Source organism: Contarinia nasturtii, unplaced genomic scaffold (genome assembly GCF_009176525.2).
Source record: "Contarinia nasturtii isolate CC-2019 unplaced genomic scaffold, AAFC_CNas_1.1 Cnas_scaffold_533, whole genome shotgun sequence".
Taxonomy (NCBI): domain Eukaryota; kingdom Metazoa; phylum Arthropoda; class Insecta; order Diptera; family Cecidomyiidae; genus Contarinia; species Contarinia nasturtii.
In genome coordinates this window covers 715,989-739,525 of record NW_022197885.1, presented here as the reverse complement: position 1 = coordinate 739,525, position 23,537 = coordinate 715,989, and the positions used below count along the sequence as shown (strand labels likewise).

Here is a 23,537-nt window from a genome sequence, read left to right as displayed (position 1 = left end):
AGGATCATTTCTTTGATTTGATCTTCTATGTCGTGTGGTTGATCGGCGACCGGGACTTTTGTTATGCCAGGCAAATCGATTAATGTAATGTTTAATACATTTGGACTGTAGATGTGCAAATTTATCGGAACATTGCTAACCTGCAGTAGAAAATATAAGGAGTAAGATATCAAGAGATATAACAGAGACCCTTTTAAGAGATAATACAGACCCCTTTTCGATTGTCCGTCCCACGATCAGTTTCAGCTTCAATTTCCTTACGAATTTCATTGAAATCGGTAAACTGCTTATCCTTGCAATGCATGAATTCACCATATTCTGTTCGAGAAAAATATTGAAAAAATAACATTGATTTCATTGCTGGAAACTAAACAAGGCGATTTAATTATTATCAATTAAGATAAATCTTACCAGTTTCCGCGTTGATTAGTTGTAAAATCAATGGGCGTCTTGTGACTACGCCGGCGCCACGCGGTAAAAAATCCCTATAATCATGTACACATATTTTGAGTTATTTTTTTTTTTTTTTTCATAAAAAAGAGTTAAACGATAGACACTCAGTACGCACCTTCCGACAAAATTTTCTAAAACAGAACTTTTCCCAGCACTTTGGCAGCCAATCACAGCAATTTGTGGAAAATCAAATTGAATGCTGGAGCCCGTTTGCAAGCATACATCCAGCATCTTATTCGTGGCCAAAATCAGCTTTTCCATGCCAGCATTACCTGGATTGGTTTTTGGTTCATCTTTTTTTGAATCCATTACGTTAAAGCACAATATTTTTTCAAATTTCGTGACTGAAGATTATTTCGGTGCAATAATAAAGTGATTAAATAAATGAACGACCACCTGCTTGCTGAAATCTTAACGACGAATTAATTTGAAGGTACTGATTCTGACTTGTTGTTTGCTCAAATCCAAATGGAGAACTAAATGGAAAGTAAGTAAGAGAATTAATTGAAAGAGAATGGCAGAGATTCAATTTAACAATATGTATACATGAAATGTTTACGGAGATGAAATAAAGCGATGCACAAAAAACTCTTATGTTTGCTGCAACACATATTAAAAGATATTGTTGTGAATTTGTAAGCAATATTTGGATTCAATTTTAGAATACCGTGATACATAGTGGTATTTGAAACACAATGATTACAAGGAATTCAGAGAATAAAACAAAAACTAAAAACCCAAAACTGGAATATAAATATTGCGATACTGAAAAACCCTTTTTTGTCCATGCAGCAAAAGTAAAATATTGTCGTTGAATAAACACTCGGAACGCTAGTCGATGTTATTAATTAACATTTACTTTATACATATTTTTCCAAAAAGTGACAACATAAATAAGGATAAAGCGATTCTATGAAACATAGTCTTACGATGATTGGGTGCATTAAGTGTTGAATCAACACTGTTGACAAATGAAAAGAATCGACCCTCTAATAAAAGATCAAAGAAATGGAAAAGAGATAAGCAACGCATTGGTACGTATTTCAAATACGGTATTTGCAATCAATTTTACAGTATCCATGTAATGTAAATACGTGATATCATGTGTGCGTTTACGCTTGCGAAATGTGCAATGCACCAGAAAATATTTGTTTAGCGTTTACACCGTTATTTCCCCCTAGAATAAAATTTCATTAAAAAAACTCTTCTCACATTTTACAAATATCTCATATTTTGTGATGGAATGCTCGATTTAAATGCAAAAATAAAATAAACAGACAGACGTGGCCCATACATTAATCGAACATTACGGATCTGTTATCGGAAATATTGATTGATCTAAGTTATGAGCCAAATGAATTTGAAGATGAACTATGGTTGAATTATGACAGTCCTTCATAACAGGCACAGTTAATGTTCGAAAAATTCATTGATAATGATCATTGAGAAGTTCATTGAATGATATGAATCATTTGGATTAATATAGAAATTTCCGTAAATATTTGTTAAATTTTTACATTTTTAGATCTTTCAAAGTGAATTGCTTACGTGAAAGTTCTTAAAATAAACAAATTCATTTAGAAGCGTAAACAAGGAAGGAGTCTCAAATGTCTAATATATTTATGACGTATGTATGGCCTCTGATTTATTATAAATTCGAGAATTTACTTTGTGTCGTCAAAAATGTGATCGCGTATATTGTATAAATACCGTGTCGCATCTATCCGTTCATCAGTCTCACACAAATTATAGTCAACGACACATTCGATATTTAAGAAACACACACACACAACCTGTTAAGTAATCAAGTGATTTTCGTGTAAAAAAAGTTGTAACATAAAAAATACTGCAGTGAAAATGTCAGCCTTATCACCCTATTGGGACGGATTCAATCAACATAGAGACGATAGCCTTGCTCAAATTGACAAAGATGGCTTTAGCGTTCGCATTGCGGTTCACAAATTCAAGCCAGAAGAAATCTCAGTGAAAACTGTCGACGATATGATTTATATAAACGCCAAACATGAAGAAAAACAAGGCGAAGGTCATTACATTAAGCGAGAAGTGTCACGACAATTTAATCTACCACGTGGTTTCAAGCCCGAAGATGTTGTATCAAGCCTATCCACAGATGGTTTCCTTTCAGTCCGATGTGCAAGACCTCTTCCAGCAATAGAAAATGCGAACACTGGTTATCAAGTTCCAATCCACCAAAGTGGCCAACCAAATCAATGGCTTTGATTGAAACTACCATTTTTATAAATTAAGATTTAAGACGATTTTGTTGTACAATTTAATAAAATAAATAAACAAAATATTTAATTAAAAAAACGACATTGATTTGTAGCTCTTTTTAAAATTTTAATTTTCAGAACTGAAGGCGCAGGTATGGTGAAGATCGTCTAAAGCATAAAATGAACCGAGCTTTGAACTTTTGATGAAAGTCAATGTCTACAACAATGTTCTTTGTATATTTTGTCAATTGTAAACGTCACTCTGATATACTAATCAAGTCCATTTATTCAGATTTATATAGAAATCGTCTCACACAACACTTGTCATCTTTCAATGTGAGTATTGAGTGAAACTCTTACTTAGATGATTTAAATATAGCCATTATGTATATTTCCAAAAATAAATCGTAAGCCATCGAAATATGTATAATTTCACCTGCGCGCTTAAATTTGTGTGGAGGTGCCAAAGTCAGTCGTTTACAAAACACACCAAAAACGAAATCAACAACTTGAAGTGTTCAGTGAATTGCTTCGAAGAAAGCTGTGAAAGCTGAAAATGTTGTGTTTTAAATTTGTAAATTTTTTTGAATGTAAGCGAAATAATTGCGTCAATAATTACGAAGAGAAAAAAATGAAAAAAAATTCCAATTTTTATTGAATTTTGTTAAGTTCAATCCTATAGTATCTAAACAATGAAAAATGTTCCTCCTACATTTAAGTGTTTGCAAATGTCCTGGACCCACCTACATATTGATGTTGATAGACAAAACCAATAGAATTCAATAACTCTAACGAATGTTTGCACGTGGAGTCTCAATTACACGCGCGAACAAAAAATATCGATTTTGGTAATAGCTTTTTCAATTTTTAATTTATGTTAACGGAAAATTATTATTTTAGATTCATCTCCATAAATATAATACCCTAGGTTTCTCTCATATGAGGTCGAATAAAATTCAAATGAAAAAAAGTTTGTTCGAAGTCGGGTATGCAAATAAAAATCACAAAATTTCCATCATTTTTCCAAATTGAAATTGTTTAGTTTATAACGAATATGTATATACTATGCATTGTTTCTTGAATTTAATTTCTGTTCGTTGATACATATACATAAATTTTACTTATAAATTTTAATGTTTATGTGTGTGTTCATTGATTTACATCGCAAACAAAATTGTGAAATTTAATCACAAATGACAGTTTACCGACTCCAGTGATCACTTTATTCAGTGACATATCGAGGAATTGTTTTCGCACGCAATTTTCATTATAATTTTTAGATTTTCGTATATGCGTCACACTAATCAAATTATCTTTCAAATAAATAAAGTTTTGACATAAAGTATAAAAGCAATATTTTTAATCAACGACGGTGATTCAATATCACATTATTTTATTTTGTTTAATAGAAATTTAACAAAAATATGAATATTTCATCTTTTTTGATTTTTCAATAGCGTATCTGCAATTTTTGCCAATTTTTGAAAAAGTTCGCGGTCCGATGCTTCTTCCTGCAAATAAAAATGTCAGATACTTTTATACAGTCCTTTTTTATATAGAGACATCGATTTTTTAGACAAAAGCACAGGAGTTATTTTATATACATTTTATTTAGTATCTAAGCTACGGCGCACACAATCAATATTTAATCCATTTTCCTGTCTTCTCGATCACACGGGCGATTAACGTTGGGTCGATCATTCACATTTTTTTCGTACTTATACTGCTGGATCCACTTTGTTACGAACCCTCTTGACTTTTTAATGTGTTTTTTGACCTTCACTATAGACCATTTTGCTCCAAACTGGTGCAAAAGTAAAAACTGCTTCAAAACGTTTTGAAAAATGTTCGGAATTCATGTTTTGATTGCACAACAAACACTGTAATGATTTGAGAACTGTCAAATTTGTTGTGCGTCGTAGCTTAGAGTGCCATTTAGCACTATATTTTTAAGATAAATATATCCAAATATATTTTTACCAAATATATTTTTAAGATATTTGAAATTTTTGTCTAAAAAATCGATGACTCTATATAAAAAAACGTTCTGTATTTCAGATCAACCGTTTGGATTTGTTTTCTTATAACCTTTAATAACTAAAATAATTTACCTTTCTGATTGGACTGTTACACATGTGACAAACTGGACATGGAATTGGGTGAATGTTTATTTCGCGAGCAAAAATGTAGTCGTATTCCCTCTGCTGATTCGAGGGATGAGCTGGGTTGTTGCATATATAATATGCTCTAGCAGCGTTCATTTCAGAGCTGATCCAATATATCAAAAATATGAATGAATTTATTAGCTTTGGTGCGTCTTAATTGAGTGTTTGATATCGACTAAGACACTTTATGGCACATTCGAAGTAGCTTGGTACCAACACTTCGAAATTGAAAAGAAAATAATTTTAATCTTTTGAATCTATTATGGCTATAAGCCAAAGATATTGACAATTTGTGACTCGGCAAAGATACATAAAATATTCGAATGCAAAAGGCATTGATTGCTATCATTTACATGTAATTCAATATTTTCTTATCAAAATAAATATTCATGAACAAAACACTTCTGCTTATTCTACTGTAATATAGAAATGTTCATGCCAAATAAATGATTCATTAAATATGGAATTTGGACGTCTCTTCACGAGAGAAATGGAATTTGAAACACAGAAATGATTATTGTTATCATAATTTGTTTATTGATACGGTTTTGTACGAGTATTTTTTCTGCTGAATACGTGGTTTCTTTTTCAGGTCTAACCATGAGACAGAAATCGTCAAAAATTGATTTTGATTATGCAGCAATTGTACCAGCGTTGTTGAGTTTATTTTTCAAATAAATAAAACTTTAAATGGATTTAATTGCCTACAAGCCACAACAAAAAGTTTGTTTATCAAAAAAAAAGGCTGAACACACAATTTAGCTGCAATCGATCGATACTTTTATGAATTACACACGAGTGCATTTTCGAGCAAAATATGAGTGTTCTGATTTGTGATATTCAAAAGAATTGTAACAATGTTGTTTTTGTTGGAATATCAAACCTATCGACGTGGAAAGTCGAAAAAATCTCTAATTATTTTCACTCTTTTTAATAAAAAAGAATGCCTTTTTTAATAAAATAATATTCAAGAAGAAAAATTAATTTCAACCAATGATTTGGAAATCACAGTTTTGGCCACTGTAGATGTATCCTTCTGAATTGTTCTATATTTGGACCTGCATTTTATGTTTATATTACGTAGAATCGTTATAGAAATGCTCTTTCAACTTCAATCAGTCCAGCAAAAGGAAAAAATAAAGGAAAGAAATTTGTTTATTTTTTCAATTGTGAGCGACTGAGCGTCAGTTTGATACACCGACTCCACCAAGTCCAATTCCGCAAATCATTCAGATTATTATAGAAATGGTCTCATACAAACACTTGTCATACTTCAATGTTGTTTGAATATTGAGTGAAATTCTCAAATGAACTAAATATAGCTTTTGTCTATATTTCCAAAAATAAACTCAAAAAACATGTATAATTTCACCTGCATTTGGTTATATATACACATATTTACTCATACCTTGAAGCCCACACCAGAGAATTACATCAATAATTTGTGAATGAAAACATTGAGAAAATTCAAGAAGAAAATATTCTGAATGTGTCATCAAAATATCGAGCAACCGTTCGTTTGGACTCGTGCTGAGACATTCAAGTTGTATAAATACAAATGCGCATCATTCTGATCGTCAGTTATTTACAAAACATACCACAAAAGCGATATCAACTCGAGAAAAGTGTGTATCCAGTGAATTGTTTGTTGAAAAATTTTCCAACTTAAAATTAAAGTAAAAATGTCGCGTTTGTCAGATTGGTTGAATGATTCTGATTTCTACGATCCAGTTCGTTATCATTACATCGATCGTTCGCGTCACTATCCAAGTGTTGACATCCCCTTCAGACGTACATTCAGATGTTACAAAGACGCTGACGATTATTTGAATCCAGGCATATCAAACCTGAATATTGGCGAAAGAAAAGCAACGGTCGACAAAAATTCATTTGAGCATTGCATTGATGTTGCACACTTTAAGCCAGAAGAAATCTCAGTGAAAGTGGAAAACAATTCAGTTTTGGTGCAAGCCAAACACGAAGAAAAACAAGATGAACAAGGTTTCATTTCACGACAATTTACACGACGATATGACCTACCGAAAAATTGTAAAGCTGAAGATGTCGTATCAAGTCTTTCATCCGATGGCATTCTTTCAATTAAATGTGCCATTCCAGTGGTCAGCGAGAGTGCCGATGGCCGCCAAGTGCCGATTCAACAAACAGGACAACCGTCACAATCGAGCACCAAGAACAATGCGGACAAAAATGATGGAAAGGAAACACCAGTTGCATAAATACGACATGCTTTGAAACTCAACATCACGATTTTAATTGAATAAGATATAAGAAAAATTGTTATTGAATTTTCAAGAGAAAAAATGTAATAAATTGATTGGATCAAAAGCATGATAGCTTGAATTCTGTCATCGATATTTTTTTATTTTAATGGGATTCTGTTAACTTACAAAGCTCTATTCTTGAAGCAATCCTTCATTGACCGAATCTATATGCATTTGTTGAAATGTATATTTCGAATCAGTATGCATCTGTTCCACGTTCCTTGTATCTTCCTTGTGCGATGAATAAATAACAAATTGACATAGTCGGTCTGAAGCTTCCGAAAAATATCAACTTGTCGCAAACTTTTTTGGGAAAATTCAAAACGAGTTGACGTCTCACATCCATTGTTGTTGCAAAGTAAACAAGAACTGCGCAATAATGTGCATCATCACAGTGCATAGCCAAAACATGAATAAACATAACGGTAAACAAAAGAGTGATTGGAAAGTATTGTAGTTGTGGGCTACGTAGTTATGAAAAAAAATATCATTTTAACTGACCCACCCTGTATCTGTTCTTTAGCAATATGTAATATGTATGTATCTATTTATTATTTAAAAAAAAGTGTACATTGTATTAAAAAAGCCGACAATATAGAAAAAATGGTCGACGAATGCATATGTAAATCTTTCATTTATATCTATAATGTTTCAATATTATCGTTTTTTTTGTTTTCTGAACTTGAATTTGACTGACGAAGCAATTTCGTGGATTAACATTTTTTTGTCCGCAAGATGATTATAGCCGTTAAAAATATAGATGAGATTTTTTATCAGACACTGAGATTCGGTCAATCATTATAAAAAAATTCTGGAAATATACTAGATAGAACCATCGATAAAGATAATATGTATCATCCCACATTTGTTGCATTATTTTTCAATGAAAATGTTAATATATTTGGAGTGGCCTCATATCAACGACATCAGACTGATTCACAATTCGTCACCCTTTACAGTTAAAGTATAAATAAACATAACAACCACTACTAAAATAATTCAACCAATAACAATTTTGTTTAGTTTCATATTTATTGAATCATCATTTCGTATTTATTTCAAACTAAATGTATCTATTGAATAAAAGCAACTGTGATAATACACAATCATCGGTTATTTCATTAACATGTCACGTTATTCGCGTGGAAAGAGTTCAATCCCAAACATCCCTAAAACTCAAATGCTTTAGTCGATCTTCGAGTGTGATATTTTCCTTGAGTTTTTTAAGGCGACGCATTTCTTTGATTTCCAAATAGCGTTTGTAAGATTTGTCGTGTACCGCTGTATGGCCTCGTGATTCTTCCTGTAAATTGAAAAATGACAAACAATAAGAATATCGTTCAATTGATACGAATAATTCAATTTGAATTGAAAAATAATATTTAAACCAAAATTATTCGGCAAAAAACTTACCGCACTCAAATATGGATTCATGAGCAAGCCCATAACTCGTTCCTCTCGCTCGTACTCTTCTCGCAACAGATTCATATCTTTCATCTTAATTGGTCTAACGTATCTGTATTTACCGCGATGCATGCTTCCCTTGAACAGCTGCCGCCGCATTACATTTTGAACTAGTGTCAGAAACATTTTCTTGAATTTTCAAAGAATAAATTTCAAAACAAAATTGTGCATTAAATTCTTTACTCCAAAATTATTGTTATTATTTGAGGTTATGTGCGGGATTGAGCTGTCAAAAGAAAAAAAAAACAATATTCTACACACTTGACATTTGTAGTTTGTCGCATGCTTATAGATTTGACAAGTCTGAACGCTGAAAATACAATAGTAGCATTGTTTCATTTCAAATGTAGCAATAATGAATTTAATAAAATCAATTTCAAATGTGTCCAGTGTGGCGGTTAGGTCTAATCGATTCCAGTGTACATTGGTTAGATTTAAAAGCAGCAAATCATTACGAAATTTGAACTGTGAACCACAACAATTGTTACGGAAAACTCAAATCCCGGTGCTGACACAATGTTCTCAACGATTACTTCATTCATCACCAAAACATGAAAACAGTTTTCAGCCAAATGCGTCGTTAATCGTAAAGAAACGGCCATTACGTAAGAAACGGCTTGAAATTGATGGTGATTTCAATGTATTTGCCTATGCAACAGCTGAAGAATATGACCTTGAATCACTGCACACATCTTTAACTAAGCAGAATTTATATGAAACAAAAAGGTTCTACACCGAATCGGGCGAGGATGTGTTGCACGTGCGGTCAAAAATCAATATCGAACCAGAAGCGCGGGATATTTTCTTCTTTCGTGAAGGTAGCGTGGTTTTATGGAATTGTGATGAATTTGAAACGAAGAATATTCTTCGCAATTTGAAACAATTTGAAATTAGTTCGTACGATGAAGCGATGATTAAAGCAGAAAAAGAGATAATGAAATATGCGTATGTGGAAAATCAAGCGGGTTGTTTAAAAAATGAAACATTTTTTGTGCAACAAAATGGTGATGCTGATTTGGAAAAATATACATTTTCAAATGCAATGGTAGGCTCGGTCAAATTGGGCATATGGGAAGCAATGCTTGAAGACTATATTGATGGACTGGCTGATGTTACAAGTGATTTAAAGAATGGACGACGCATTAAAATGTCACGATCATTAATTTTACGAAAAACCGGCGAACTATTTGCACTGAAGCATTTGATCAATTTAGAATCAGATCTACTGGAGACACCCGACTTTTACTGGGATCGAGAAAAACTGGAACAACTTTTCAGCAAAACATCCACCTATTTCAGCATTTCAAAACGCAAACGGGTATGAGCGCACATGTGATTATTTAATTTTCTATTTCGATTCTCATTAACATATCGATAAAACGATGTTTTTTCTTTGGCAGACTATTAATGAAAAGATCAACCATTGCATCGAACTGACTGAATTGATTTCATCGAATTTGAACGACGCACATCATGTACGACTGGAATGGATGATTATCGTTTTAATTATGGTAGAAGTTGCATTTGAAACAATCCACTATATTGATCGGTATGTTGCCGCTGGTGTTGAAACTAATACATCAAAAGAGAAATTAAGCTAGATTTTTTTTGATTAACAATCAATTCGATTAATAGATTTTGCATTTTGGAAATGTATAGAATTGTTTTTTAAGGTCTGTGTTACATTAAATGCGTTGCTAATATAATTTATTTTATGCTGAGAAAAAATAGAATTGAAAAGAATAATAAAATGTATAAATATGATTGTTTGAATAGAAAAAGACTGTGTTTAATTTACCACTTTGAAAAGTCTCCAAACGTCAAAACACAGAGTTTAAGCGAACATTTCGGAACTCACCCCAGAAAATGCATTTGAATACAAATTTCTAGAATATATGCGAACTGTATTAAAAGAGTCTTCCTTTAAATGAAAAGCATTTTTTTAAATGTCGAAACTATTGTGTGATTTGAACAAATGAAGACGAATGAAGATATTGCACGAAAATGAGTCGCACAATTAAACTCTATTCACTTGTAGGCAAATAGAATTTAACTGAATCATTTGTATATTAACCAAAACCGAACTTTCACTTCAACTGAAAATGTAATCCAATCAGAAAAAACGACATTTTTCCAAGATGATTTTCAAAATCACATAATCAAAATCTTTTTAAAGAAGGAGTTTTTTGTGTTTCACGATATTTACATTCATAAAATATAAAAATAAATTGTTAATTTTTTCACATTTCTTGCAATAATTACAATTGTTAATTTTTAACAACATCAATTTTATTCGCTAATTTTCAACATTTCGTCACGCTTATTTAAAATTACGTCCGTGTCATAAAAATCCTATACCAAGACATGTGTTTGATTGTATACAAAAAAAAAATCTATTTCGATTTTCCCACTTTGAAATGTCTCCAAAAATCGAAATGTCACAAAACGCCGGGTTCAACATAATTGCGGAATGTATTCACCACTAACAGCAGTCAAATGTCACTTTTGTAAATGCAAGCCAAGTAATAGCAAAAAAATAACAGAAATTTAAGTGAAACAATATTAATTTGAAACAATCGAAATAAAAAATGGATTCATTTTTTGTGCAACTGAAGAAATTAAGTGACTATAAGCTGTATGGTCAAGCCCTTCAAATTGTGAGTGAATAGAATTTGGTTTGATTCAAATACGAAAATAATGACTGATCTAAGGACTCTCTCATAATCTTGTTCTTTCTTTGAATGTACCAGGCTTTAGTACTAGAGGCAGACTACGAAAAAGATCGTTCATTGTTGATACCTGAACAGTATTTTTTACTGCAAATTTACATTGCACAGAGCTACAATCATCGAAAGCAATATCGCAAAGCTGCACAAATCTATCGCAATGCATTGATTGCGCGCAAACAAATTGTAAAGGGCAAAAGTGCAATGGCTATGAACTATGAGAACCTCATTGAAATGTATCCGGAAAATGAAATACGCTATCAAATTGCACTTAGTCTGGAACAAGTGAACGAATTTCAAGAGGCATTATCAGCACTAAATGGTATTTCGAATCGTCAGCGCAATCTTACCATTAATATGATGATTGGAAAACTATCAATGCAAAATGGAAAATGTCAAAATGCCGTGACCGCTTTTGAAGCAGTATTACGAGAATGCCCAATGGCTCTCGATGCTATAAAAGAATTATTGACATTAGGCGTAACTGAATTGGAAATTAGCAACATCATTTCAGAAAGTTTGTTTTTTATCAATTTTCATTTTTAGTTGGTAAATTTTTAAAAACATTTTGATTTCTTTTAGCAAGTCTTCCAATTCAAGTTGTGGACTGGATCAATACTTATCTCGATGCCTCGGCGGCGATGAAAAAATGTAAATTTACCGAAGCGATCTCATTTCTTGAAACCATCGAATCAAAGCCGCAATTCGGAAACAATGAATTGATTACGGTTATGCTAGGGCAATGCTACTACTTAAATGGCGATCATGATACCGCTCTTACTCATTTTCAGCGTGCGTACTCCGCCAATAACGACTGTTTGGATGTACTCAGTTAGTATTTTTTTAAACATGTTAATGAAAAGAAGAAAAAATAATTAATTTAAATGTGTTACGTTCTCTGTCTTGATTAATACACTTGAAATTAGATATGATGGGCGCAATCTATGCTAAGAAAGGCGACTCCACGGAACTGGAAAAATTAACTCAACTTTTTGTGAACGCAGCGGAATACACATCGGAGCATTGGCTCATTTATGGCTATCACTATTATGTTATGAAAAAATTCGAAAAATCCTCTTACTTCGCGCATAAAGCATGCTATCTAAATCCGCGAAATATTGAGGCTTGTCTTTTAAAAGGTATTTTTCAATTATTTCGTATTAGAGTCTGATTTCTGGACATTTCTTTCATGTATGTATGTTGACACATAATGATGTCTCTTTTCGTTTCTTTGTTTGGTGCAGCTCGTGTTTTCCTTGAGTTGAAGAAGTACGATGAAGCCCTTATTCAGCTAAGACTTTTGATCCAGTATGCAAATAATCGATTTGAAGTGCATGAATGTTTGGTGCATGCTTATATTGGAATGTCTCGATGGCGCGAAGCGCAATTACAAGCAAATGAAGCATATCGAATTTTGGGCAAATCGCCGCGCAATTATGTCGTAAGTACATCCAATCTACTCACATTGATGATAAAAGACTATATTTCTCAGCCAGTATGGTTGAAGCCTATCGACCTATTCTTCTTTATAATTGTGATTACTTTATTTGATTGAATTTTAGTTGGGTGCTCAAACTTATATTGCGGGAAACACATTGGCGGCACGATCAAAGGCAAAACCATACTTAGAAAAGGCATTGAAATTGAATAAAAATTATCAGCCGGCCATTCTATTTTTGGTTACATTACTAGTGGAAGAAGGAAACACATCGAAGGCCATACAATTGCTACGAAAATTGGCTGCAGTAAGACCATCACCGGAAATTTACTCGAAAATTGGCGACATTTATGCAGAGCGCCAAGAAAGGAAAGAAGCTATCGAATGCTATACAGAAGCTCTGCAGTACGTAACTGTGTCTCTTTTTTTAATTGCAACAATTTTTGAGCAACAAATTATTTGTTTCAGTTTGGATCCGTTGAATCGTAGAGCACTCAGCCAGTTGGAAGTATTGGAAAAGCAATCAAATAAAGATGATGAAGCTGGCCCATCGAATATCGGTAACAATGATGATGATAATTCCGATATGATGGATGTTCAAACAGATGCCACTGATGCTGGCGGCGAAGAGGGTGATGTTGTACCTTTGCCGGGAGAAATCGAAAGTGAAACTCTATGGTCTGACACAGATCAAGAAGTATTGCAACCGTATCAAGACTAAAAATTGAAGATTTTTGTTTGGATTTGAATACTTTTGAATGATTCTTTATTATATCATTCCAAACATACATCTTCATGGATATATTGATTATAATCAATTTTTTAATAATTTTAATCAATAAAGTTTTTATCTATTTGTTAATCGAATGAAAAATAAATCAAATCATTGAAGTACTAATTTATATGGAAGGCTTACAAAACTTATAATAAATAACCTGATATTTTCGTGATGTGGTTCTTATTCGATATTCATGGCACTATTTCCTATAAGATTTCCATATGTTTATATTCTCTTTCTCCAAATTTTGATCCATGTTTTTAAAAGTAAATCGATTGTTATTTAAGGACGGTGTTTTTGGCGACACTCAAGCGATCACGATTTCATCGAAGGTGCAATAACCGATTTGAATGCCTTCATTTCTTGGAAAAAAAAGAGCGTTGACCATTTTTGGAAATTGTTTTGGTTTCCCCATCTTTTTGCTGTAAATCGTGCAAATATTTCATTTTTTTTCTTCTCTTCGAAAGCTAAATGATGTCAAGTGTATCAAGGCCATTTGGTGAAGCGGAGAAAAATGGAAAGGAACAAAAAGTGTCATCCACACGCGTATGAACCGATATAAACAAAACCAAAGGCAAACTTGATGTCGTATAAATCAATTAAAGCTGCAACATCATTCACGATTTTCGTAGCTAGAGAAGCTGTACTGACACTTTGGATTAACATTGGTCTTTTTAAACATATCTTTATTATTCCTTACATCATGTGCTCATGTCCAGACCGGAGATTGTTCACTCAACACCAGAATTACGACATAATTCTGCCGAAGAAAAGATTGCGCGGGTAGCGCAACAGAAAGAAAACCGCGCCAAAAAAAATTACCATGTGTCACATTATGATTGCATGCCATAAATGGAAGTGGTTGGCAGTGTGTGTCTTTATCTCGATTGCTTGCACCAGACCCAGCGCACTAATTGATCTCAATAAACAAGGCAATAAAAAGAACGGAAAGTATAAAATATAAAAGAGCGAAAGAGAGAGAACAAGCGGGAAAATCGAGATAAATAAAGTCGAGCACTTTTTTTCTGAGTGAATGATGGTAGCTGCTGTGCAAAATATCTACGTAAAAAAATATCATGAAATCGACAACGAAAACAATGTTTCAGTCTCAATAAATTCATTTAATTGTTTCAGCCGGATAAGCATCTAATTTTAAGTCGATTCGCAATAAATTATTGGTCGACCGAATATGGTGTGCATATTATGATCACTTGCACTTGCAAAATTATTATTTTACAATAATTTATGCCTGTTCTTTGATCGTAATTGCAAGATAATTGAATTCAATGAAAAGAAGATAATTTTATATAAAAATTCCGTTCCAATGAGCGTCGAAGCTCATTGAATCTCGTGCGATGAAATGCATTTTTCTCTTTTTTGTTGTTACGATTGAACAGCGCTCTTGAAAAGTAACTTACTGCATTCCATATTTTAAAAAAATTACATTGCGCAGTGAATTTATTAAAGAAATGCACTCAATTAAAGCGTTCTTCGTACTCTTAATTGAAACTTCAAAATCGGTTTGTTCGCTTAATATATCCTTTATTAGGTCAAATAATGCATTTGTTGTACATTTTTGTTACCAAAATTGTTTTTCGTTCAAGTTCAATGTATTGCAAGGTCACTTCAAAATAAAGGGAAACACAAAGAAAGAACATTGAGTTTCCATTTAAAAATCGATGATAAATTGAGTGACAAAAGCTAAATAATGACATTCTTCCAAAAATGATTGTGTCTTTTTTTTGTCGCGCGACTTTAAGCTGTTCACCAATTTGAGCAAAATGTATACAACAAGCAACATATTCACAAGTCGTACTGTGACAAATTATATTTTATGGGTAAACACACATTTATTTCTCATGTCAACGCAATTGTCGAATTTTATAAGCAATAATGCGTGCAAAAAGTTCGGTCAAAAGTAAGGTCATGGTTGGCATGGTATTGGCATGAATCACATTTTATGATTCATAGTTTTCGGATACATTAAAGAGAGCAAGTGAGCGCGAGTACTGGGCGGAATAATACACCCTCAATGTAAAAGTCGTGCACAAGGCCATTTCATTTGCGTTTCGCATGAGAATGCAGTGCATCCTTTGTGCGCGCAACAGTGTTTTTCCATATATTCAGATGGATAAATTGCGATTCATGCGGATTGAATTCGAAATGCGGAAAACAAGGGCGAACTTATGAATCACACTTAAACAAAATTGTATTTTGAATTTTGTACGCATTTTTCACCTTATTTTTATTCGATTTAAATTTCTAATTGATATTTCCTTATAGAATTCTAACACAAATTTATGACCTACGAGCATATAAATACGCAAACATAAATGGGCAATTAATATACGGTGCCTCCGCAACAAATACACATCCATACGTCTAGACGGTGTGAGTTTTAAAACAGCCCAAAAAAATGCCATCAACACCACTATAATCATCGGATTGCACGAATGGTTTTTCTCTCTTCCAATTTAGCGGTATGTGTTTGATTTAACTGTCTCTACAGCACAATGCACTGCACTGTCTCTCTGTCATCAAACGGATCGCGATTCCATAAACAATATATGTGTGGTGTTCGTATTGAAACGCATTATAACAAACATGCGGAACCATGCAGTTGTACGCTTGCGTACGCCCGATCACTTGCAACAAACCGAAAGCAACAGTAGCAAATCGACACACATCGAAGCGTGGCAAACGATACGGATGCGAGAGAATAAATTTGAAGAAAAAGGCGAAATAAACGCAGTAAACATAGTTGAAAATTGCACAGCCGAACTCAATTCTCATACACAGATAGAGTCAACGAAATCAAGACGGAAGAAGTATGCTACGATTAGCGGCAAACGTCAACCGCTGCACAACATACATACGAATAGACAGAAAAGAGAGTGAGAGACACCGCATTCAAGCAAACATTTTTTTCGATCCAGCGCCCATATGATTCGTTCATTCCATGTCAGTCGTAAGCCAGCAGTGGAACAAACGTCACGTTTATATATATTTCTTTTGTGTTCTTCGTATTCGTATTTATTTTTATGTTCAGTGTTTTCTTTCGTAACCGTATCGCAATTTTTCAATTGCTCAAAATTAGCCGAAAACCGATTTGATGAATAAATCCATCAATTTCTGAATCATACCGATTATAAATAAAAGTGTGAATAAGTGTTAAACGAAAAAAGACGGTTAAAAATCAGAACATTTTGCCAAAGGTGCACATGCGCCCATAAAACAGTTCCAGTTAGAAAGAACTTTTGCATGAATATTTTTTTTTCCGGATTTATTTTCTCCACTATATAGACACAGAGACAGAGACACACAACGAGTTAGTGTGATTTTTTTTGTTTAGATGGATTGAATTTTCTCTTGTTGTGTCAAATACACAACCTCTGAGTTTTTCTTCTCCACCTTTCATTATATACATAAACAATTGCAAAGAAAATTCGTGAATTGAGTGACTGTCAAAACTAAAAGGAAAAGTGCACTTCGATTTGAGTCATTTCACTTTTTTTTTCTCTCAATTCAAATGATGTGAACATAAGAAAACTTTTACCCTTCTTTTGTCAACGTATTTAAAGAATACAATGTAAATCCGGAATATTTAAGGACTAAGCATTCAAAGAAAAGCATTGCTAATCAATTCATAAAAAGTGACGTTAATTTATGTAGATATTTTTTATTATTTCATGCTTGAAATTAAATCACATAAAATTTGTTTTTATGGACCGAGGTCACGTGATTCGAAAGAAAAATAATTCAACATCGGACATCTCTTATCACAACAAATAAACATTGATTTCTTTTTAATTCGCGTGTGTTGATTAAGGAATTGATTTCATTTTGAAAAGAAATATTAACTGCAAGTTTTTGTGACGAAAATTCAGTGTGTCTGTGCATTAGTGTTGTTATCATTATCGTCCCTTCACTATTCAACCGTACAACAGCTGGAAATATTTTTCGAGTTTATCACAATCGATTCTTCTAGTTCAACAAATAGATAAGGTTTGTTTTTGAGATTATACCGACCATTTTTTTCCGTTTCTACAACAACAATATGAACTATTGAACTTATTTCAATGCATTTCCATGTCATAAAATGAACATTCATCCAAATGACTAACAAATCTGACTTTCTTCTTTCCATCACATTCAAAACATGTTATCACGAACCGTCATGTCAAAAGAAAAAAAAATCATTAAATGGCTATGCGCCAGGTCAACGATACTGAAAAACAAAAGGGAAAAAATGCGATATAGAATCTGAATTTTGTCTGCGGCACATAATTTGCTTGATGAAATTTTCTTCAAGCACGCCACTTCAGTGACAGTCGTCGCCAATCTATTTCCGTGTGTGTTCTTTTTTATGTCGCTTTCCGAAAGGAAACCGACCAAAAAATTCCGCATTCGTTTCGTTTGTATTGTAAATTTGCCCATGTATGTGGTGTATGAGTGTTGCGATTTTCAACGCTCTTCACGCGAAAACTCTCTAGATCTTGATTAGCACTATCGAAAATTGAAATAAAAAAAAAATCCTCCGACTCGCGATTAAAATACAAAACGAAGAGGAAAAAACTGAATTTTCCGGACTGCTATTCACACTTTAATGGTCGTGATTTCCATTTCAAAAGAACGCTAAAGAACAAACAACTGGAATACAATCAGACATTGAAACGGAAACGTGAGACTTTTCATTTCGTCTGGTAGATTTAATAAATATGCACTTTGCGTCTTCGAATTTTTTATATTATATATGGAAGTGCTTACGTTACATGCGATGCCGGGGCGTATTTAAAAATCGTTATAGTGATTGTTGTTCCCAACCATCGACTATATTTTATATTATGTGGCATTTTCAATGCCATTGCCACATCGTGTTTGGTTGTTGTTGCCACCAATTGTAAATGGTTTATGTATGGTGCGGCAATATGGAGAGTGAAAGATAGAAAGAGAGAAATTACAAATCGATAAAAATTGTCGACGAATGTATTTTGTTGCTCTCTTCCGACTCTCACAACCGGAGTCATGAACGAATTAAATATAATCGTTATATGTTTATATTTTGCTCTATAAAACACACAAGCACATACTCCCGAGAAATTCTCTCTTCGTTCCCATCATTCAATGTTGTCTATATTTATAGTACAATTCTATATAGAGTTTGTATCGCATATTGGCGATAATAAAACTTGAAGTTGCTCTTCGTTTGCCATACGCAAGCAAATGTTTCGTCTACGTAAGCCGGCACACACAGAGAGAGAGAGAGAGATAGAAAGAGCAATCGTATTTCCAATTCCGAAATAGTTCAAGCTACATCTGACAAACCGAGACACCAAGTAATGTCTCGCGAAGTGAGAGTTGCAAAAAAAAATGAGAATTGTGCGCGAAAGAGAGCGAATGTGCGTGAACTTGTTGTGTATAATTGGTTTTGATGTATATTTGATGATGGCATTAAAATAACACCATTAACTAGCACCTATAGATCCACATGAATGCATGCTTCAACGATGTTGCATTTCAATGTAACTATGTCGATGGTAAATTTCCGAATCGAATAAAAATGCAATTTGACTCGCTCTAAATTTGCTTCGAATTGGAATTTTATTGGCACCATGATGCTGCTGCCGTATGTGTAACATCCACAATTTCAACTTTCACCGAGTGCACTGCAAATTAGAAAATAGCTTCACTCATTGTACGTGTGTGTGTGTGTGTAGATCGCAAGTCAATTTGCAACATCAAAAGGAACATTTCAATATTCTAATCCTATCAAGTCGATTGCCATTCCCTCCCATTTGAAATATCACATGAAATCTTTCTTTCTGAATCGTGTCTATATGCATTTCGACTCGATTCTCTTGCGCTACTTCAATTCTAAAATGACATTACGAACACTGCAAACCTATTAAACAAACATAAATTCTGGCGCATTTTCAAATTAGTAATGTTATGCGATTCGATAGGAAACTATGTGTGTTTATCACATGCGTGTGTGTGTGTACATTTGGTGCCATTTAAATTGGAAATGAAAGAAAAATAAATGTAAGCTCACATGCTGAGTGCACACTGCACACACAAAGAATGAAAGAAAGTCTCCGATCGTCTCAAGTACGTATTCATGTTGTTGAACGGTCGATTATTGTGTTGCTTTACTGTTTGTTTATTTTGATTGGCTGCGAAAGTATTTGCATGAGCTTCTCATGAAAATGGGATTTAAGTAGAATTATTGTGTTCACTTAATATATACTTTATTGTGAATAAAACATTGTAAATGCGCCACCATACAGAAACACACACACACATACATAAGTACAATGTGTGCGTCAGTCGAGTCAACGACTCAAATAGTTGGATTCGTTGGCTCTGTACAACGATTTATGCATGACACCACATAATTATTGATTGATATAAATATTTCAGACCGTTCGGTGAAAATGTATTGTGGCACGACAGAAATGCACGGACCCATCGATCAAGTGGCGCAAACGTTCGCCATACCGTCTCCTCCTCACAATTAAAATACACATATACCTACGGAAATTTTCCTTAATACAAAGGAGTGCTGTCGTTTTTTCCTGTTTTTTTTTTTGGCAATTAACATTTCAACGCACTATTTTTACAATTTTGGGTTCTTTTCGGTATTTGGCAGTAGCTCTATTTTTATTGAGAGCTAAACCAGGAAATGCATTTCTTACATTTTACGCAATTAATTACACACTTTTAGTCACAACAAATGCATCAAATGAGAGCAAGGAACATTTTAATTAAGTGTACCAATCTTAGAAAAATACATCCACACGTACTGAGAATAGTTACCGCTTCAATACGATCAATCTGATTCTGTTAATTTATTTGATAGACATTTCCATAAACGTCAATACTGCACTTGTTCTTGTTAACAGGTCAATTAACAAACGGAATTTTTTTTTCGCGCCAATCGATACAAGCGCTTGGGGCATTTCTTTGTTTATATGCTGGTTTTTTTTTCATATTCCGAGAAATTGCAATTATCTACGTTGCATTGACTCACAACTCTGTGAGTCACAAATAAGATGATTTGCTACACGTCACGTTGGACATTCACTGATTATTCATAAATCAAAAGCAATTTCTATATCATAAATAGCCGGCGGTATAAATCAATCGATACTCGATTACGTAGTGTACACGAAACGGAAATTAGAGCATTTAACACTTTTGCAATTCTACTAAATCAAATCACTTATCTTGCGATATATTTTTCTAAATGGAAATCCTGCACTGAAAGTCGATACACTTGCTCTAATTTAACCCTCGTTAAAAAGTCATCGAGAAATGAGAAAAAAGTCAGCAAACAGCTTTACGCTTGTATTTCACAATGTAATTGGCACACAGCAAATGAACAAGTGACCAAATGGTTATTGAATTAATTTATATTAAAATGATATTTAGCTATACAAGCAAAAAAAAAGTCCGAGGCAGCTGCACCACACATAATCTTATAAATTCATTTGTAAGCCATTCAAAAAATTAATATAAGAAATGCTATAAATGTGTATTTGTGTGTGTTGTAATTCATAAAATGTGCATTAAACACTTAAAATTAAACTTGGTGTCAATTTATTGTGAAAATTACCGTTCGTTTACTGTGTTTGCATGTCATACGTTGCTCTCGTTCGGTGTTCATAGCATGGCTTGCAATTAAATCCCAAGCAAGTTATAAGCGAAAATGAACACACAACGGCAACGAAAAAAAAAAACATCATCGTTTGAAAAATGTCATCGTGAACGAATCAAAAAAATCAAATAAAAAAATTACTCAACGCGCTACCACATTCGTAACAAAGCACAGACACACAACAGCACCGACTGTTCTACCGTGAAATGAAGTGTACAGTTTTAATTAGTGCAAAGTAATGTCGGCTTGCAGTGTGTTCGCCCATTTTTTCACGTAATCTCATCTGCACACATTTCAGATATATTTACATAATATTGTCACCGTCAACAGCAGCAGCACATTGCAGCCACTATAGTTGACTTGGCTTAACACGCATATTACTTACAAAACAATTGCATCAGATTGAATGCTTGGTTTGCTCATTAGATCCAGTTACTTTTGTTAAACGAAATCGAATAAAGAACATCAGAATGCCGCAACAAAGTGTGCAATTACAAAAAGCGATCTTCATTATTTGTAGTACATTCAATCGTTCGCTCTCTCGCTCACCGATCAAAATCGAGAGGAACGTCTCGACAGAATGAAGGTTGTCGTGCAACTTAAAATCACATTTATTTTCAATTTTTATTTCCATCTCGCTCAATCGCAATCTCGATTCATCCATCGAAATTGACATCGAGATTTGTCATTTACGCTTTTCAGCAAAACAATTTCAAATTATCATAATTATTTTTCAATTATATCTATTGATTTGAATGTGTCGTTCAATTCCATTGAAATCGAGCCCAAAAGCGGTGAACAGCGGACGACCTCCACTTGTCTCATTAGGCATTGTTTTGTCGCAATATATTCAACACAAAATCTGACGATATATTTTTTTTTGCATTTTTACGATCATGCACCGTTTTAGGAAAACGGGGAAATAAATCATATTTAATACATTCAATTTTCTATTTTTGTAAATGAATCAGCCTGTTTGAAGCAGGAAAGCAATATCAAACAATTAAATTCTGACAATCATTATTTTTTTTCCATTACACTTTTTATAAACATTTCCCATTGTTGTTGCACGCGAGAGGAAAAAAATTGTCATAAACATACGATACACTCACACTCACACTCAAAACAGCATTTTTATTATAATTGAAGTTTAATAAACAGCACTGATTCAATTACTTTATAAATTTTCCATTTTGGAGTCATTTAGTGTGCTCCAAAAAAAACGTGCACCGTTTTGTTCACTAATTACATTTTTCACTTAACCCAGAAAAGTAGTTTCCACTTCAATAAAAATGAAGTACATATCACATGAAATGCAAAATTTCCAAAACCAGCAATTCCTCGATGCAGCAATGCGACATTCAGGCAACTCCCTATTGGCAATAGCATGCATCGCATATAATATATGCATACTTTATAAAATAAGACATAAAATCAATACCTCCGCCGTATATTATGATAAAATGTTGTTGTTCGAAACCATGAAATATTGAATATACAGTTTGGTCGTCATAAATGACAGTGAAGAGAAGGACGAAAAAAAGATAAAACCATAATAGTATCTCGTTTGTGGTAGCTTCCAGCTGTTGATAAATGGCATCAGCACTTGTGTTCGATGCACAATTTAATCGACATTAAGATTGCGTGCATTAGCATTGATCATTCATTAATTTGCAAAACTCGATTTGTTTTAGCGCGTACATTTATCATCCACGGGCTTGCTTGATGAACGCTAATAGACTATTTTTTTCTCATTCGAAAGAACACGCAACGCATATAGAAAAATCAATAATCATTTTTTGCTGGCTTATTTTCTGTAACTTTTTCATCGGTCGGTTTGTTTCCATTGCTCCGTGACTCTTCTTCGATTCATTTTTTTTTGTGTTCAACTATTGATTGAGTACCTGCTCTCAATGCGAACAAGCGTAGTTGTAACGGTAAAACGTACTTTTCAATTTGGCCAATTCTCTTCATCACTCTTAAACGCCCATTCAAACATTACAGTTCACTCTTTTCAATTCACAAAATAATGACACAAAAAAACAACACGCAATGAACAGCAGCATTTTGTCTTGTGTTTGTGTGTATAGACCCAAATTCGAGACTACTCATGCGTCACTGAATCTGTACTTTAAACATTTACTCTTCTTTTCCTGTCTATTGTGGATGCAATTTTCATTAGTATTGAACAAAACAGACGTTTGAAAATCAGTTCAACACAAATGTGTTGTCAGCTTGTAATTTTTCGTTCAGCACATTTAAATGGCACTGAAATAGAGCTGAAAATATTCGTTTTGTTTTCGCAATTGCCAATCACCAGACAGAACACACCTATTGATA

The 23,537-nt window shown here is 33.4% G+C and overlaps 6 protein-coding genes and 2 long non-coding RNA genes across 8 annotated transcripts in view; 5 read left to right on the top strand and 3 right to left on the bottom strand.

Annotated features, from left to right (window-relative positions):
* Positions 1 to 23: 23 nt before the first annotated feature.
* On the bottom strand, positions 24 to 652 carry LOC116339878. Its single transcript, XR_004201036.1, has 4 exons — positions 569 to 652; positions 412 to 485; positions 212 to 318; positions 24 to 140 (listed from the first exon to the last, which is right to left on the bottom strand). It is a non-coding gene; the product is annotated as an uncharacterized LOC116339878 (long non-coding RNA).
* Positions 653 to 2,171: 1,519 nt separating this feature from the next.
* On the top strand, positions 2,172 to 2,787 carry LOC116339622 (heat shock protein 26-like). The gene has a single exon (XM_031765613.1). It carries the CDS (start codon positions 2,311 to 2,313, stop codon positions 2,692 to 2,694), a length of 384 nt encoding a protein of 127 aa, XP_031621473.1. The 5' UTR covers positions 2,172 to 2,310; the 3' UTR covers positions 2,695 to 2,787.
* Positions 2,788 to 4,041: 1,254 nt separating this feature from the next.
* LOC116339558 lies at positions 4,042 to 5,042 on the bottom strand. Its single transcript, XR_004201006.1, has 2 exons — positions 4,799 to 5,042; positions 4,042 to 4,198 (listed from the first exon to the last, which is right to left on the bottom strand). It is a non-coding gene; the product is annotated as an uncharacterized LOC116339558 (long non-coding RNA).
* A 1,385-nt stretch (positions 5,043 to 6,427) lies between these two features.
* LOC116339556 (heat shock protein 23-like) lies at positions 6,428 to 7,221 on the top strand. The gene has a single exon (XM_031765511.1). It carries the CDS (start codon positions 6,535 to 6,537, stop codon positions 7,087 to 7,089), a length of 555 nt encoding a protein of 184 aa, XP_031621371.1. The 5' UTR covers positions 6,428 to 6,534; the 3' UTR covers positions 7,090 to 7,221.
* A 926-nt stretch (positions 7,222 to 8,147) lies between these two features.
* Positions 8,148 to 8,834, bottom strand: LOC116339480 (ribosomal protein 63, mitochondrial). The gene is made up of 2 exons (XM_031765374.1): positions 8,548 to 8,834; positions 8,148 to 8,437 (listed from the first exon to the last, which is right to left on the bottom strand). The coding sequence occupies exons 1-2, from the start codon at positions 8,722 to 8,724 to the stop codon at positions 8,288 to 8,290; spliced, it is 327 nt and encodes a 108-aa protein (XP_031621234.1). The 5' UTR covers positions 8,725 to 8,834; the 3' UTR covers positions 8,148 to 8,287.
* Positions 8,835 to 8,874: 40 nt separating this feature from the next.
* On the top strand, positions 8,875 to 10,312 carry LOC116339479 (required for meiotic nuclear division protein 1 homolog). The gene is made up of 2 exons (XM_031765373.1): positions 8,875 to 9,916; positions 9,999 to 10,312. The coding sequence occupies exons 1-2, from the start codon at positions 8,954 to 8,956 to the stop codon at positions 10,197 to 10,199; spliced, it is 1,164 nt and encodes a 387-aa protein (XP_031621233.1). The 5' UTR covers positions 8,875 to 8,953; the 3' UTR covers positions 10,200 to 10,312.
* Positions 10,313 to 11,117: 805 nt separating this feature from the next.
* LOC116339621 (anaphase-promoting complex subunit 7) lies at positions 11,118 to 13,645 on the top strand. Its single transcript, XM_031765612.1, has 7 exons — positions 11,118 to 11,255; positions 11,349 to 11,841; positions 11,907 to 12,155; positions 12,251 to 12,463; positions 12,569 to 12,765; positions 12,887 to 13,167; positions 13,231 to 13,645. The coding sequence occupies exons 1-7, from the start codon at positions 11,187 to 11,189 to the stop codon at positions 13,481 to 13,483; spliced, it is 1,755 nt and encodes a 584-aa protein (XP_031621472.1). The 5' UTR covers positions 11,118 to 11,186; the 3' UTR covers positions 13,484 to 13,645.
* Positions 13,646 to 17,329: 3,684 nt separating this feature from the next.
* LOC116339426 (GAS2-like protein pickled eggs) overlaps positions 17,330 to 23,537 on the top strand; it is an 85,150-nt gene continuing 78,942 nt past the window's right edge. The window contains exon 1 of the mRNA XM_031765287.1: positions 17,330 to 17,545. The gene's annotated coding sequence lies outside the window, so the exon portion shown is untranslated. The remainder of the gene's footprint in view (positions 17,546 to 23,537) is intronic.